The sequence below is a fragment of the Vombatus ursinus genome, unplaced genomic scaffold (assembly GCF_900497805.2).
Source record: "Vombatus ursinus unplaced genomic scaffold, bare-nosed wombat genome assembly UNPS02014959.1, whole genome shotgun sequence".
Lineage (NCBI taxonomy): Eukaryota > Metazoa > Chordata > Mammalia > Diprotodontia > Vombatidae > Vombatus > Vombatus ursinus.
The window spans coordinates 6,187,095-6,204,604 of NW_020954737.1; the positions used below are offsets into that span (position 1 = coordinate 6,187,095).

The following is a 17,510-nucleotide window of genomic DNA, read 5'->3' on the forward strand; positions in this document are numbered from 1 at the left end:
AAAGATTACCAAGAAGGCAACCACTACTGAGCAATATGCCTATTTTTTTCAAATGTATAAAAATCTTTATGAGAATGGTCTATGAATACATTGAAGGTATCCTTGATGAAAAAAGGAGGAGAGAGGCAATTAGTCACTAAACATATTGAAAACAATAAGGAGTTGAAGGAGTCAGGAAGGAAACACTGATGTCATCAGAGATTACTTTCTCTAATAGAGTTTTAAGAGAATATGAATCTCTGCTGACTCTTATTTGCTCATTTTTTTTTCAAAAAAATATTTGACCAGATAGAAAAAGAAAAGGTAGCCTTAAAGGTTCTCCCCAAACAAAGTATCTTTCACCTATAAATTAATATCATATAAAGTTCTATATCATATATCAGATTGCTTGCCATCTTGGGGAGGGGGAAGGGGAAGGAGGGAAGGAGACAGGAGGGAAGGAGGAAGGAAAAAATTTGGAACTTAAAATCTTATAAAAGTAATGTTGAAAACTATCTTTACAGATTACAACTGGAAAAAATAAAATACTATTAAATGAAAAAAATAAAAGTAAAAAAATAAAGTTCTCTAGGTCAGATATGCCTTCAGAGGTAACTTTATTCAATGATGTACATCAAACAAGGCATAAAACAGGGAAAAATATACTATGAGCATGAAGCAAGTTCTGTGTGGAGTTCAGATAGAAGGATTCCTTATCATTTGTCAGAATCTCCAAATGTTTCTACTTATTGATGACACTGTAGTAATTTTGTCAAGAACTACAAATAAAATCCACGTTCAGTTGGAATAATTCTATATTCATTAGAAAAATAAAGTGAATGAAAATTATATATTACCCAGATTACTTGAAACTGAATGAATAGTCCAATGAATAGGTCATTGTATAAATATCTTGGGTATGGACTATGAGCAGGATCCAAAATTAAATAAGAGGAAGCAACCAACCTGGACACATCTAGGAAATTGCAAAGGATTTTCAATGATCCCAAACTGCTCACCGTAATAAAAAAAAAAGCCTTCTTTTTTACATCAATAGAATTCAAATGCTACAGTGTGCTAGCTACTTTGTAAAGTCCAAAGCTCCAAAATAAATATATTATTCTCATGGATATGCTTTTTGGGAGTCCAGACCTGCATTTCATAGATTTAGGGAATGCCTAGATTTCCTTTGTTAAAGGAAGTACTCTCAACCAATGCATATCCATACCTGCTCTGCCAAATATTGTCTTAGAGTCTTAGTTACCCCAGGCTCTGAGGGTATAAGTGACTTGTCAAGGATCATACAACCCAGTATGTATCAAACGTGATACCTGAACCCATCTTCTTGACTCCAAGATTAGCTCTCTCTTACCTACACCACTACGTTGCCTCTCCAGGTGTGCATGTAACATCTATTAATACTAAAGTCCCACTCTGATACTTCACTGTATTTTAAAATGACTTTGACTATCACATCATTCAAGAGACCAGTCACTGCACAAAATATTCCTTCCTTCAACTAGGGGAAAATTACTGGGAATATTTATTTCCTTCATGCAACCTTTCACTAGTAGAAAATTAGGTAACGGACATGGGCACATCTGACGAATCTCTTAGTCACTATTTAACCCTCGCCAACCACTCAAACTGCCAGACCTCAAATTTGGAGGGTGATAATGATGAAACATGTAATCTCTGGATTATGATTAGATCATATTATGAAACAACACTTTGGATCTCTAAGAAAGAAGCCACAAAAAAAGAGGGGGATAACTACGCCCTACTAGCTAATTGCTTACTATTAAAAATGCATTTCATTTGATAAAGCAAATCCTCCAAAAAGGCATCTCCTGTGTGTGCATCAAAATCATATGAGATTCCTTGAAAGATCAAACAGCAGGGGTAACTTTGTTCCACCTCTCTGTGATTAATGATATCTACTGCATATTCTCCAGAGGTATTTACTACTGTCATAGACAATGTCCAACAGAATCAAAATTCCTCTTATAGACAGTGAGACTCTTCAGAGGCTCCTTTTTGCAGATGACACTGTGCTGATTGCAGCAAGACCCAGGACACTGTAATCTCTTAAACAAGATACACACTGACACCGTAAAGGCTGCTTCGATGGAGGGAGTTTCCTAGCTAGGATTTCCCTACATGGATAAAAATATAGGTCTAGATAAAAATAAATAAAGCTACTCAAAAGAATTTGCTCTATCCAATAAGTCAATCAAAAAGCAATTATTAAGAGCTACTCTGTGTGAGGCACTGTGCCTCTGGGGAAGCAAAGACAAAAATGAAAGGAGCTTCCATTCTGTCAGAAGAAACATGTAAATATAAGTAAAATGCAGAAAACAGATACAATATAAATACAACATAAATTTGGGTAGGGAGAGACATTAGCAACCTAAGGTGAGAGAAACCAAAAAAGGCTTCATGAAGGTAGCACTTGAACAGAATCTTGGAGGAAACAAGGGATTCTAAGAGATTCTCTACACAGGAAAAGCCAAGTGAATGAAGAATATTTTTTTATCCAAACTATGATAACCTGTTGGATGTACAACCTACAGAGCTAATCCATTAGTACACATAATTTGGGCAAACATTAAGAAGGACAATGAGCCAGGCCCGGAAATGAAGAGGAACTTTGGAAAATTGCAGGGTGCTTTTTAATGACCCACTGCCTCTCTTGAAAGTAGACGCCCATCTATTTCACATTTATATTCTTCCAGTGATGCCTCAGGACTACGATTCATGAATACCACAGACTCTAAACAACTCAAGTTGTGGGTGACCCAAAGGACAGTGGAGAGGTGGACGACAGGAGACAGCAGACTGCAACAGTGAAGAACTGCTCAAGGAAGGCAGCATCAGACGGGTGTTAGATAGGAAAAAAGGAGCTAGGTCAGTCATGGAGTGAGAGTAAAGGATAACCCATGGATAGCACGTGTGCTCCACTGCTAACCACACGATGTCACGAGATCGAGAAGTATCTTTCGAATTCTTTGGGTTAGATTAATGTAGGACATGGATAAGGGTAAGAAGGTATGGATAGAGGACAATCTGTACTATTGGAGGAAGCATGTCCAAGCATGAGAGCCGAGTATAACTAGATTGATAACAGCAAACCTCAACAAATTTACTTTCTCAGGTACTTGCAAATTTCAAAGGGACATTTTATTGTGCTCAATCTATTAAAACAATCCAATTCCTCTACCAAAATAAAGTATGGTATAATGCAGTCAGGTCAAACTCAAATGGAAATAAGAGTCACTAAACTGTAAATAAGGATCCATGAGGGCTGCACGTTGACTTAGAAAACAACATTATTAGAAGCAGTTAGGTGGAGCAGTGGATAGAGCACTGGCCCTGGAGTCAGGAGGACCTGAGTTCAAATCCAGCCTCACACACATGACACTCACTAGCTGTGTGACCCTGGGCAAGTCACTTAACCCCATTGCCTAGCCAAAAGGAAAAAAAAAGAAAACAACATATTAATATAATCTATGTTCCATTGTATTTTTATTTATTTTGTTAATTGGCCATACACAGGAGTGTCTGGGCAGCTGGTGTGCTGGGCCTGGAGTCAGGAAGACTCATCTTCTTGAGTTCAAATCTGGCTGCAGACATTTATTAGTTGTGTGATCCTGGCTGGGCAAATCACTTAACCCTGTTTGCCTGTTTCCTCATCTGTAAAATGAGCTGGAGAAGGAAATGGCAAATTACTCCAGTATCTTGGTCAAGAAAACCTCAAATGAGGCCTCAAAGAGTCAGACTGAAATGACTGAACAACAACGGTAGGAGTGTCTGTTAGCAGCCAGTTTGACACATTGGGCTTAGTGGACTGAATGCTAGATTTGGAGTCAGGAAGAGCCAGGTTCAAAATCCTACCTCAGTCACTTTACTAGCTGTGTGGAAAGAAAAAAAAAAATCTGTGCTTCAGTTTCCTCATCTGTAAAATGATCCTTCAATCTGTAAAATAATAGCACCTACTTCACAAGGTTATTGTGAGGACCAAATGAAATAACACATGTATAAACGCTAGTTATTAGTATTATTGTTGTAAACCTTGAAGTCCTATACAAATGCTGTTATTATTTTTAAGATCCTAGGCCTCTCAGATTGAGTACAGCCACTTTTGAACAGAAAGAATCACATGTTATCTCTTGTATGTCCCCTTGAAAACAATCCCATTCCCTACTGGCTTCTTTTATGCTCAGAGAGCCTGGGATCAAGTATCTCACACCAGCTATAGACTCCCTACCTCTTGGTATCTATAAAAATGGATGGGCATGCAGCTAAAAGAAACAGGCTTTAACTCAATGACACGTAATCACTTGAACAGTTTAAATAGTTTATGCTCTGTGCTGGCTCTTCATGCTCTGCCAATTTCAGACAGCCTACGTTTATTTCCACAACACAAGCATCTCACATTTATTGGAAGCTTTTCCAAAGGGTGAAAGCAGAGAACCACGTGCAGAGCTATGGATTACGGCCCCATGTAACAGGTTCTCCATTAGTGTGACTGGTCAGGACGGCACACTCAGCCTTTGACCTGCCAAGCAACCACAGGAACTATTGCTACAATGGAGACTGGGCCCACGCAGAAGAACCAATAAGCCATAGGCTAAAATTTTATTTTTAATAGGACATAGCAATGTCAAGAATTCTTTTATTTAACTTAGACTTCAAAGCTGTTTCCTATAGGAGGCAATGCGGTGCAGCAGAGGGCATAGGGAACTTTTTGCTGAATTTAGGATAATGGCTTTGACTTCAAATATCAACTCTACTACTTACTGTGAGACCTTGGGCAAGTCTCTGGGACTCACTTTCCTCATCTATAAAATGAAAGGGTTAGACCAGAGGATTCTAATGTCCCTCCCAGGCCTAGATTCGTGATCCTATGATCCCACCTAAAAACTTTAATTGGGTCCACAGAAAGATGATGTCAGGAAGAGCAACAGAGTTAAGTTTAGGAAAATCTAAGCCATCCTTCACTTCATTTTCCCCACTACAACATTACTCAACTGAGGCACTGCCAATCACAAAGTAAGCACAACTAAAGGTAATAGCATCCTTGGGACATCTTCTAAACCCTCAAATCCTTTCCAGTAGTGGAAACATCGCTCTGAGGAGCGGTTATGGCATGGAAAGGAAGAGAACCAAGGTCCACAGAGAATCCCTCTAAACCTCCAGCCATTGCTCCTCAGAAAAAAAAAAACTGGGGGATCTTCACCCAGGCTTGGAACAATTCACTTCTTCATGTATCATGGGAAGATGGAACTCAGCCATTGTTCATCAAATCAGCAGCCAGGGCCTAGAGAGCCAGTTCACACATTTCCTTCCTATCTTTTCTTCCACATCTTCACTGAAGGTGAAAGAGTCCCGCTGCCTCATTCCTCACCATTCAATCCCACCCCCACCCCCACCGCCACCCCCAGGCTCTGCAAGCCCACCCCAAGAAAAGCTGGTGACTTACCCAATGCATGGGTTGGTTTGGTATCTTGGTGCAGTATAGGAAAAGGGGGAGATGTTTTTGTCAACAAAGGATCCAAAACCCAAACGGAAGTTGCTGGTGAGTTTCCTCATCTCCTCAGCCAGCTTGGTGCCCAGATTCCGGATTGTGTCCAAGTCATCCTTCATGGACAGAGAGAGGTCCATCAAATAGTACAGGTCCACAGGGTAATCCTCCACCTGTCGCACCTGGACTCGGAAGGGGGTCTTAACACCTGTGCCACAAGAAAAACATAGAGCCTCAAAGGGAGAAGATAACTAGAAGAAAAAAAAATCATTTCCATTAAACTTGATTTACCCCAGATTTTCCTCAGTGAGTATATGTATCAAGTCAAAGTATTTGTGAAAAATACCACTAGATGGCAGAAAATAGAATAAGGTGTTGAGAAAGTAGTAGGAAGCACTTCTAGACAGAGGAGTCAGAGTGCCAAGAGTTCCACAAAACATGAATTCTAGTTTAGTGTCTAATTGTTGTTGTTGTTCAGTCATGCCTGACTCTTCATGACCCCATGTGGGGTTTTCTTGGCAAAGACACTGGGTGGTTTGCCATTTCCTTCTCCAGCTCAGTTTACAGATGAGGAAACTGTGGCAGACAGGATTAAGTGACTTACCCAGGATCACACAGCTAGTAGGTGTCTAAGGTCAGATTTGAACTCATGAAGATGAGTCTTCCTGATTCCAGGTCCAGCACTCTATCTACTGTTCGACCTAGCTGTAGTGTCTGGACTACCTACTTAATGTGACCTCTAGATCTCAACTTTCCCATCTGTAAAATGAAGAGGTTGGACTTAATGATGTCTGGATTCCCTTCAAGCTCTAATAATCTATAACTTCCCCCTAACATCCAGTCAAGTAATCCACGTTAGTTGATTAATTCTGAGCCAGCATCACATTGGTCCTTAGACCTCAAGCCCCTACAGAGCTCCAGATTTTCTCCACAGCATGAGGGAAACAGTGTAATTCGCATAGAGTGAGGAGGGCAGACATCCCAGGAATAGCCAGGATGGTGATATAGAGCAATCCTAATCTCCCAGTTCACAAGTTATTTCCAAACAAATGCTTTTCCATTCCATACCTGTAGAGTCCAGCTCTAGGTGGGACTGGATAATCAGAATAAATGAGGTATATTTAATTTGATTAATAGTTAGTAAACACTTAAGAGCTCCTAGGCACTTCTCTAGGAACCTGGTGGACAAAGATAAAAAGTGGCAGTTCTCATTCTAAAGAAGTTTACAATCAGAAGCCAACATATGACTTTAACCCTTTCAACAAGTCGACCAGATAACCCTGAATCTGAGACTGTCCTTTGGACTCCAAAAAGGAAAACATAGCCAGCTTTAGCACCTGCTGGCCAAAGGCCAGACGGAAAGGATATTAGCCAAAGAGAAAAAAAGAGAACAGAGAGAAACTGGCTGCATTTCATTTTATGACCTTTGCCTCAGAGTTCCAAATCAGGACAACCTATGGCCCGGAAAATTAACACAAAACCTTTTTATGGCTCTAGAAAGCAATCATTTGGGATTGAGAACTCTGCAGTTTTCTACTCATGCTGATAGCAAAAGGCTCCTCCACCCAGATTTTAAATGAGGTTTTCCTTAGATGTCCAAGGACAAAATGACCATAGAAGGTTCAATACTACATGTAGCCACTGTTCCTTTCCCCTCCAGTGGGCAACCACAGCTTTCCTCTCTTTCCTTCCAGAACAAACAAGGAATTGTTGACTCTCTCTGGCTACCAGGCAGCTCTCTAATGTTTCTTGGAGAAGTGCTAAGACCCTTTGTCCCTTTGGTAGGATAGAAGGTGGTAGTTCTAAGAAGACTCATGTGCAGCTGCCTTCATGTGTATTATAAAATAATAATAATGATAACAGCATGTGGTTTGGAGTCAGAAAGTACCTTAAAGATCATTTAGTCCAATCATTTCAGTTTACGGACTAGAAAACTGAGTCCTAAGAGAAGGGGCAAGGCCAAGTGTTCCACAGCACCTGCTTCAGTGGCCTGCACGGTCATTGGAACAAATTGTTTTCATTTGCCCATTCTGCCAAGGGAAATCTTCACATGGTTGGGTGGACACCACCCTAACTCACCCATGGGTTTGAGGCCCGCTGGTCACCTTCAGTCTGGTTTAACCCATCTACCCAATATGGTTTACACTACAGGGTGTGGACACTTCCCATGCTACTGTTTCTTGGAGCCACAAGAAGAACCCGGTGAAAGGTGGACACTAAAGGTGAATGAGCAGCCCTGAAAAAGGCTCAGCAGCCCTCCCACCAGAGGTACTATTGCCTCAAGATATGGGAAATGATTTGCCCAAGGTCATACAAGTTGTAAGGAGCAGAACTGAATCCAAACTTGGGTCCTCTGACTCTAAATAATAAAAGCTGACACATATATCATTTTATATATGTTATCCCACTTGAGATCTGTATTACAGCACTGGACTAAAAGGCAGGAAAATGTGGGTTCAAATTCTGCCCCAGTCATTTAGTCAGTCAGTCAATAAACATTTATTCACTATCTCTGTGACTCTAAGCAAGTCACTACCTCCATGGGCCTCAGTTTCCTCATCTGTGAAATGGGAATAATAAAAGTACCTACCTCCCAGCATTATTAGATAACATGTATAAAACACTTTGTAAATAAAGTGCAACTTCTACGCTATTATTATTCCCTTTTTACAAATGAGAAAGTTAAGGCTTAGAGATTAAATAATTTGCCTGTGGTCATACCCATCTATTGTGTCCCAGGGGTGGTATTTTAATGCAATTCTTCTTGCCTCTAAAACCTACATTTTATCTCTTTCTAATCTACCATGTTTTTACTCAGCAAACTCAAAGCTATTTTTTTTAAAGCATCAAGATTCTGACTAGAATAGAAGAATGTCAGTGTTTTTATTGCTGATAAGATCATGAATCTTAAAGTCTACACATGATTCCCCACAGGAAGTCATAGTACCATTCCCAGCCTATATATAGTACAACATCACATCTGGGAAGAGGCATTCTCTTCTATTTCCACCTAGATAATGAACCTGTGCCAAGGAGAGTCTGAAAGGCTAAAGCTACACTTATTAGTTGAAGGAACCTGAGCAAATCACTGAATTTCTCTTCCCCTCAATTTCCTTATATGTAAAATGGGTAAAAACCCTATGTCACAGGGTTTTTGAGAGAATAAAGTGAGAAAATATTTCTATAAAGTGCTTTGTAAACATTACAGCCCTCTATAAATGTTAATAGCTATTAATATTATTATAAATAGGGCAGCTAGGTGGTGCAGTGGATAGGCACCAGCCCTGGAGTCCAAGAGCACCCAAATTCAAATCTAGTCTCAGATTCTTACTAGCTATGTGACCCTGGACAAATCACTTCACCCTGTTTGCCTTCATTCGTAAAATGAGCTGGAGAAGGAAATGGTAAACCACTCCAGTATCTTTGCCAAGAAAACTCGAAGTGGGGTCACAGAGTCAGATATGACTGAACAATTCAACAACAATAACATTATAAATACTTGCCCCTGCATTTACTTCTCCACCCACCAGGTCTGGTCAAGAATACTGTCAACCAGGACAAGACTGCTAAGTCAACTTCTATCTGGTTCCCAGGTTAAGGTCAGGAAGTCTAAGAACAGTAATTTAGCCATTCATTTTTCAATCTCAGTTCCATTCAAAGGAAGTAGAAATACTAATTTATTTCCTGAAGACAGACACCAGAGATTCTTGTTCTAAACACGACACTGAAGTTACATGCAGAATGCTGCCAGCCTTGCCTCTTAAACCTATCACTTAAAAATAAGATGCTTTCCCAGAAAAGCAATAAGATTTCATAACACAAAGACGTCCCACCTCCAAATGGCATTTCTTAGATCAGAAAAAGAGTAGTGAATTGCTTATCTCTTAAATAATACTGAAAATGTTTGATTTTAGGAGTATTACAATTCTTTTCATGACTAGCTCTGGGGAATTTTTACTAAAGCAGTTGGCATAAAAAGCAGTTTGCAAAAGTTATCCATCTTTAAGGGCAACCAAAGTTTCCACCAACACTCAGCAGCCACAGAGAAGGGTCATTGTACTGAAGTTTCAGTTTACATCTATGCCAGCATCTATCTAGCTTTAGATTTATGTCAGATTATGAAAGATTTTTTTTCTTTAAAATAATAGAAAATTGCTTCATACAGCTTGGGGAAGGGGGGGATGGAAATAGTCTTTAATTCTCCTGATTTTGACATAAAGACATAATTATGTGAGTATAATTTCTCCCTGCTTCCACTGGGTAGAGAGAAAAAACATGTGGTGTCATTGAATAGGAGAAATAAGTAGCAGATAAAGAGACAAGAATGAACTTTAGCTGTCTCTTTAATTAGGGGCAGCAAGACAGCACAGTGGATAGGACACTGGACTTGGAATCAGGAAGAAGTCTATGAGTTCAAATCTGGCCTCAGATACTTACTAGCTGTGTGACCCTGGGCAAGTCACTTCACCCTGTTTGTCTCAGTTTCCTCATCTGTAAAATGAGGAGGAGAAGGAAATGGCAAACCACTTCAGTATTTTTGCCAAGAAAATTCCAAAAAAGGTCATGAAGAGTTGCACATGACTGAAAAATGACTGAACAACAGCCTCAACAGATGCATAGATTATCCAAAAGTAAGGCAGAGAAAGCAACTGGTAGCTGTAATAAGCTGAGAGGGCTTTTACACCAAGTTGGTCTAAAGTTCAAGAGGTACAGGCTAGCCTTGAAGAAATATTACTCTAGGACAAGGACCAGGTTTATTTAGAAGGAAACTTGCTAGCTAGGTTTAGAGATAACACCAGGATTAGTTCTGAACCATAGGTCTGAAAACAACTAAGCAATATTGAAAAAGGTAGCAAATTATGTCTTAAATATTGTTTCTTTAACAGTTTACTCTTTAAGTATACTCTATAAATCTAATTTGAGAATTTTTTTTAATTTAATCTATTTTTAGAAAAATTTATCTTTTTGGTTAAAAAACAGAATGAGCAGGAAAGCACAACCATCTTTCTCCATTACCCATAATGCCTATAGATCAGATGACACAATCACAATAACTACGTTGTCACAAAGTGACAGCATATCTTCACTGGAAGTTTTGATGGGTGAATTAACCACACTCATGACATCTTAATATGCAGACTTAAATGTATAAAACATCAACATGACCATTCCATGCCATAATCTAAGAAACGACACACAATGATTAGAAAAGTCCCTCTATGTTTCTTCTGTAAAGAAATTACTGTGTAAGTAAAGAATATGCCTGGAATATATTCTGTTCTTCACAGTTTAGAAGTAATTTGGGGGAAGTAAGGAAAGTGTTTCGATTCTCCCAGCTTCCTCACTATGCAAATCACTTAGTAGCTAACCATTTATAACTTTCCAACACTGCTTTTAGACTCATCAAAAGATTTTGTTTTCTATCAAAATTCTACTTTAGTCTTAGTCTTGGTCACAAGTTATTCTGACCCCAAAACTGAAAACTAGATTTGGATTCTGGTTAATTTTTTCTTTTTTGTTGTTCTTTGTGGTTTGTGGTTCTCTGGGTGGTAGGATCAGGGAGAGATATTGGGAAATGAAAGTAGTGTAAAAACAAAATATCAATAAAACAATTTTAAAATTAAAGAGGAAAACTATCAATGACAGTAATCAAATAAAAAGGGATATGATCCTATGATTGGAGAATCTTTGCTCAGAGAACTCTTGGTGCTGAGGAAAGGCAGCTTTTCCCAAAGGATCACAACAAAATACCTCTGCAGATAAAAGACTTCTCATCTACAGATAAATTCAAACAGTCTTTTTACCCCCAGACTTAATCGTCTGGGATCAGAGCTAAGAAATATCAGTGGGGATATGTGGGAGTTACCCCTAATTACAACAGAACTGTAGATATATGGGAGGTAGGTGAGAAACAAGCATTTATTAAGTACCTACCATGAGCCATTCACCATGCTAAGAGCTTTACCAATATTATCACATTTTTATCATCCCAACAACCCTGGGAGGTGGATGTTATTATTATCTCCATTTTACAGTTAAGGAAACTGAGGCAGACAGATTAAATGGAATTTCTGGTTATCAATGGGATCCTTATAAAAACCATCAATGTTGCACATTTCATGTTTTTTGATTTTTTTCAATGTATTGATTGGTTCTGCTGATTTTTTCCCCTCTTTTTCATCTTTAAAAATTACTATTAAGGGGCTAAGTGGCACAGTGGATAGAGCACTGGCCCTGGAGTCAGGAGGACCTGAGTTCAAATCCAGCCTCAGACACTGTATGACCCTTGGCAAGTCACTTAACCCTGACTGCTTCAGAAAAAAAGAAAGTACTATTAAATGAGATGCCTTCTGGGAGAGGGAATGAAGAGATGCTGGAGGAAACCATGATAATGTAAGAAACAGAAGATATCAATAAAATATTTTTCTCTTTAAAAAAAAAACAACTATCATGAAGTCCTAGTTAACCTAGCTGGGGGTGTGAGGAATAATCTGGTACAATAGAAAAGGCATTGAATCTGGACTCAGAGGTCCCAAGTTAGATTCTAACTCTCCTGCTTAACAGCCGTTTGATCTTGGATAAATCACTTCACCTCCCTGATCCCCAGGTTCCTCACCTATCAAATGAAGTTTGGGAGCTAGATGATCTCCAAAATGCCATCTAGCTAAGCATCCTATGAATTCTGAAGTCAGACTCATAGAAATCTTTAGTGGGAGGGACTTTAGAGATGATTGGGTCCAACCTTTTCAATTTACAGAAGAAAAATCTGAGGTCTAGAAATGATTTACCAAACAAGTGAGTGGGACAGCTGGGACTAGATCTCAGGTCTACTGAATTCTAATCAATCAACCAAGCCTTTAGTAAGGACTTACTAAGTACATGGCTCTGTGCTAAGAGCAGGGAATACAAAAGTCTCAGCCCTTGAGAAGCTTATATTCTGTGGAGGCAACATGTACACATATAGGCATCTATGAGGCACCTAGCAGGCAAACACAAGGTAACCCTGGATGGAAAACCACTAATAGCTGGGGAGGGTCAGGGAGGAGAGAAGAAAGGAGAAAACTAGAAACTGCCCCATGCAAAAGGCAGATAGATCTTGGGCTAAGTCTTGCAGGAAGGAACCTGGAAACCCAAGATGGGCTAGGCTCCCAACTCAACCAAGTTTAGATTTCAGTCTAGTAGAATCTAATGTGGCCCACTATAAAGAAAGCTATTGATATTCAGGATTTTATTGCTAACATAGAGCAAAAGAAATGCTGGACTGGGTCAGATAAATGATCCATTCAGAATTCTGTTCCTAAGGAATGAACAAACTGTGGTATGTGGATGTGATATAGGAAATATTACAGCACTCTAAGAAATGATGAAAAAAATGATTTTAGACAATCTTGGGTAGTATGAACTAACACAAAATAAAGTGAGCGGAATCAAGAGAACAATTTACATAAGAGGATGGTGACATTGTAAAGAAAAACAACTTTAAAAGAATTAAGAACTCTGACGAATGTAATGACCAACCACTTTTCCTTTACAGTTGAGCATTTCTATTCAGGAAGGATGTTACCTACCTCCTTACAGAGTGGGGAGGGTGATGGTTACAAGGTGTAGACATACACTTTTTGACATGGCCACTGTTTGGATTAGTTTTGCTTATTTATGCTTATTTATTACAAGGGTTTTTCTTTTCCCTTTCTTTCTGTATTTAATGGGGGGAGGTTGTGGAAAGGGGAACTAGCAATAGTGATACCATAGGAAAAAAAGGCCATTAAAGCACCAGTCCTGGAGTCAGAAGGACCTGAGTTCAAATCTGGCCTTAGACACTTACTAGCTGTGTGACCCTGGTTAAGTCAAGTCACTTAACCCTGATTGCCTAAAGAAAAAAAAGGCAGGCCATTGAAACTTCTTTTTAAATGAACAGAAGAAAAAAAGAAGGATGTTCAGAAGGAAACAGAGACAAGCAGTGCAGTTTTGAAAGTGACATGTAGAATTTATCATATGCTTGTTTTTTAAAGCAAGTGGTACAAAATAGAGATTCATGGATTCATATAGATTTCTTTTTTGCGTGTTCTGCTGTACACATGAAATGCAATTTTTAGGGGTGTTGTAAGTTCATAATTTTAAAAAATTGTCTCTGAGGCAAAGTATGGGAAGTCATGGTTTTTCTCTGACTCAGACAATATCTGCCTCAAAATGGTCATGGATATACATTCCAATTTTTCCTTACTAATAACAACTCACATTTATATAGAACTTTGTGGTTTACAAAATGCTTCCCTCACAACTTTTAGGTATTACAAGACACTTCATCTCTAAAACCCTCCTAGTGGGTATGTTCTGGTCCACCACTCCACTGCCAGGCCTCTGCTCCTCAGGGTGCAAGGGGTATTCTGAAGAGTCTGGGAAAGTTGTGTCTTCTCTAATGCCACTGGCTAAAGTTCTCACCAGCTACGTTCCCCCACTGTTAGCTGCCAGTTCCGTTTAATCCCTTAACATAAATTAGCTCTTACAAAGGGCTATTTACTTTGAAGGCATAACAAAAAAAAATGTGCAAATATTTCTCTCCCATAGCTTGGGGCACACTCTCCCTTATCTCACCTTAGTCTCTGGGGACTAAGTGAGCTCAAACTTACTAACTCAGGCCCTAGAAAGCACTGGTCCCACGAACAGAGCATTCAGAATGCTCACTTCTTAAACAGCTTTAATCACTGAATGGGTGTTGCTTCAGACAAACTGAGACCTGGGAAAGACCTTAGCTTAAAAAGGCCAAAGTATCTCACTGCATCCTGGGCCATCTCCAATTACCCTGATCTGTGTCTTGCCACTGAACCCAGATGGCTATGGAGGAGAGAGTGAGACTGGTGACTTTGCACAGCCCTACCTCACTTAAATCCAATTCACTTGCAAGTCATGGTGTCATCTTCCTAATGTTATGGGCCTCTTCAACAAGGAAGGACAGGGCAGCTAGGTGGCACAGTGAATAGAGCTCTGGCCTTGGAGTCAGGAGGACCTGAGTTCAAATCTAGCCTCAGACACTTACTAGCTGTGTGATCCTGGGCAAGTCACTTAACCCTGATCGCCTCACCAAAAAACAAACAAAAAAAAAAAAAAAGGAAGGACAAATCATAGGCTGAACTACCTGTGCCATATGAATATAATGGAATATTACTGTGACAGAATGAGGCAAGAAACAATTTCAGACAATCCTGGATAGCATGCATTGACACAGTAAAGCGAAGACAATAAGGAGAACAATTTATTAAACAAGGGGCCATTACATTGTTACATATAAAGAAAAACAACTCTGAATAACTACTTATGGCTCTACCCTCAGTGAAGGAGGAAGGGAGGTATTTAGAGTAAGGTATGCAGCTAGTACGCTCAATGGATAGGATATGGAGTGAGGAACACCTGAGAATGAATCCTACTTTTTTTGGGGGGGGAGCTTTTTTAGTGAGGCTATTGGGGTTAAGTGACTTGCCCAGGGTAACACAGCTAGTAAGTGTGAAGTGTCTGAGGCTAGATTTGAACTCAGGTCCTCCTGACTCCAAGGCCAGAGTTCTATTCACTGAGCCACCTAGCTGCCCCAATGAATCCTACTTTACACTTAACTAGCCACAGGCCCCCTTTCAGCCCCGACTCAATCTCATCTAGAAAATAAGGACATTGGATTGAAGACCTCTAAGGTGTTTTCTAGCTCTGAAGCTCCAATCCTACAACTTCCTACCATCTGTGTGACTCTGAGTAAATCACTTAACCCTTTTCAGCCTTGTTGTTGTTCAGTTGTTTTTTAGTCACATCCAACTCTCTGTGATCCCATTTGGGGTTTTCTTGGCACAGATACTGGAGTGGCTTGCCATTTCTTTCTCCAGCTCATTCTATAGATGAGGAAACTGAGGCAAACAGGGTTAAGGGACTTGCCCAGGGTCACACAGCTAGTAAGTGTCTGAGACTGGATTTGAACTCAGAAAGATGAATCTTCCTGACTCCAGGCCCGGCGCTCAGTGGCTCTGTGTGTGCACCACTTAACTGCCCATTTTTCAACCTCAGTTGTCTTCTGTTATAAAGCGAGAGATGATCTCTAAGCTCTCCTGCAGAGTCAAATTCTATGAACTTCATTATGTAAGAGATGGCCTGACATTTACATTTTTGTCACTGTCACTCAGGGTCCACGGGTGCACAGCTACACCCTGGGTGGGAAAGGGGGTGTGGCCAGTTGGGTCACCATACAGAGATGCTACAGCCGCCAATGATCCCCTAGTTTGAGATGTATTGTCAATCCCTGGAGCTTGGGATCACCACCTCCACGGGGTATTCTCTCCTACCCTGATTTACTTCCTCCCCACCCCCAGGACATTCTGATCTCAGATTCATTTCCTGACTTCATGCCCTGCCAGCTGATCAACAGACTTCAGCTCAGCTGTCTGTTAACAGCTTGGATCTTGGAATGCACCACTCCATTCTTTCTCCCTAACTTAACTGTCTCTGTTCTTCAGGACCTCAACCCTTCCACTCTCCTCTACCCATTAGAAAACAGAGACCTCAAAACTAATGTTTTGATTTTAAAACTACTTTCTAAATTGTCTTCTAGAACTACCTCTGGATTTTAAAAGTTTTTTAATGTAAACTTTAATTTAAAATTATGTAATTTCTCAGGGCCTTCCAAAACTTTCTGTCTTCTTCCTGTTTGAAATTTGAGGAAAAAGCTTCTGTTTCCTTCTGTGGTTCACTCGAGACAACCTCAACCTTATGTTTGTTTTTTAATTTTTTTTTTTTAAGAAGCCTTTCTCAAAGACTGCTGACAGTGCAGTTGGTTAGTTGTCTGGTTCCCAGATTTTCTGACTGGCAACTGTTCAGTTTCTTCAGTAAGTACTTTTGGTAAACCTTGAGGAAACCAAAAGAAACACTTCTTAAAAAACAGAACTGAGAATGAATCCAGTACATCTGTGAACATTAGACAGAATCCTTACGGAGACAAGTCCCTTCATCTGTAGGGGAGAAATTGCTCTGACAAGTGTTACTGTCTAAATGAGCTCACTCTAAAAACAAACAAACAAAAAAAAAAAAGCAAGAAAATAAAGACAAAAGCATCAAGGAAAATTTTTTTAAAAACAGAATAGAGAAGGAAGTTCATCAGGGGCCACTGACAAGAAGGACATTTTGTTATTTTTATATTAAACTTAATATACCTTTTCTAAAACTCTACACATTAGAGTATCATACGTAATCTTTTTTCTATTCTTTGTATATTAAAATGTCCATGTTTCATGTTAAAAATCTTTCATTGGCTACCAGCTGTTTGTTTTGCTTGGTTTCAATGCCATCATCATCTTCATCAGGCCAGGTCCGGGAAAAACTCATCACCAGAAAACTCATCGCTATGGAGATTTGCTTCAGCCTTGCTACTCACACCTGTCATCAGTACCCTCAGTTTTGCTTCTGCCCCTCTGATTGGAGAACTGGAGGGTCAAAATGGCAGCCATCCCTTCATTTGCCACCAGCTGCTCTGCTTGGTTGCAAGTCCAACTTCATCTTTATCATGCCCCTGGACAGAGCATCCCCTGGCCTTCCCCCTACCCCCTTCAGCTTCCTTTTGTGTACTGTCTTCCCCCATTAGATTATAAGCCGCTTGAGGGCAGGCACTTTCTTTCTTTTTCTTATTTATCTCCCCAGCACATAGTAGGCACTTAATAAATGTTCATTGTATCATATTTTTTTTTTTACTATTTATTCATTCATAGAAGTCATCATTCCTCCAGCAAGCAGATACCTTAGTCATGACTGTGTTCCCTTATTTTTCCAAAAGCCAATGTTTTCCAGCTTCCTTGAGTACCATTTAGTCCTAGTATTTATTATTAATAATGGTTATAACTAATACATCATGATTTAAGATTTAGAAAGCACTTTACATATATTTGCACATCAGTGAGCCTGTGAGGTAGCTACTATAGGTTATTAGTACTTCCATTTCATAGAGAGGGAAACTGAGGCACAGGGAGACTGAGAAGCT

At 39.7% G+C, this 17,510-nt stretch overlaps 1 protein-coding gene across 1 annotated transcript in view; it reads right to left on the bottom strand.

Moving 5' to 3' along the window:
* Positions 1 to 17,510, bottom strand: part of ITGB5 (integrin subunit beta 5) — a 191,064-nt gene that overhangs the window by 127,126 nt on the left and 46,428 nt on the right. The window contains exon 4 of the mRNA XM_027845271.1: positions 5,462 to 5,711. Within this exon, the coding sequence (XP_027701072.1) occupies positions 5,462 to 5,711 (250 nt within the window). The remainder of the gene's footprint in view (positions 1 to 5,461; positions 5,712 to 17,510) is intronic.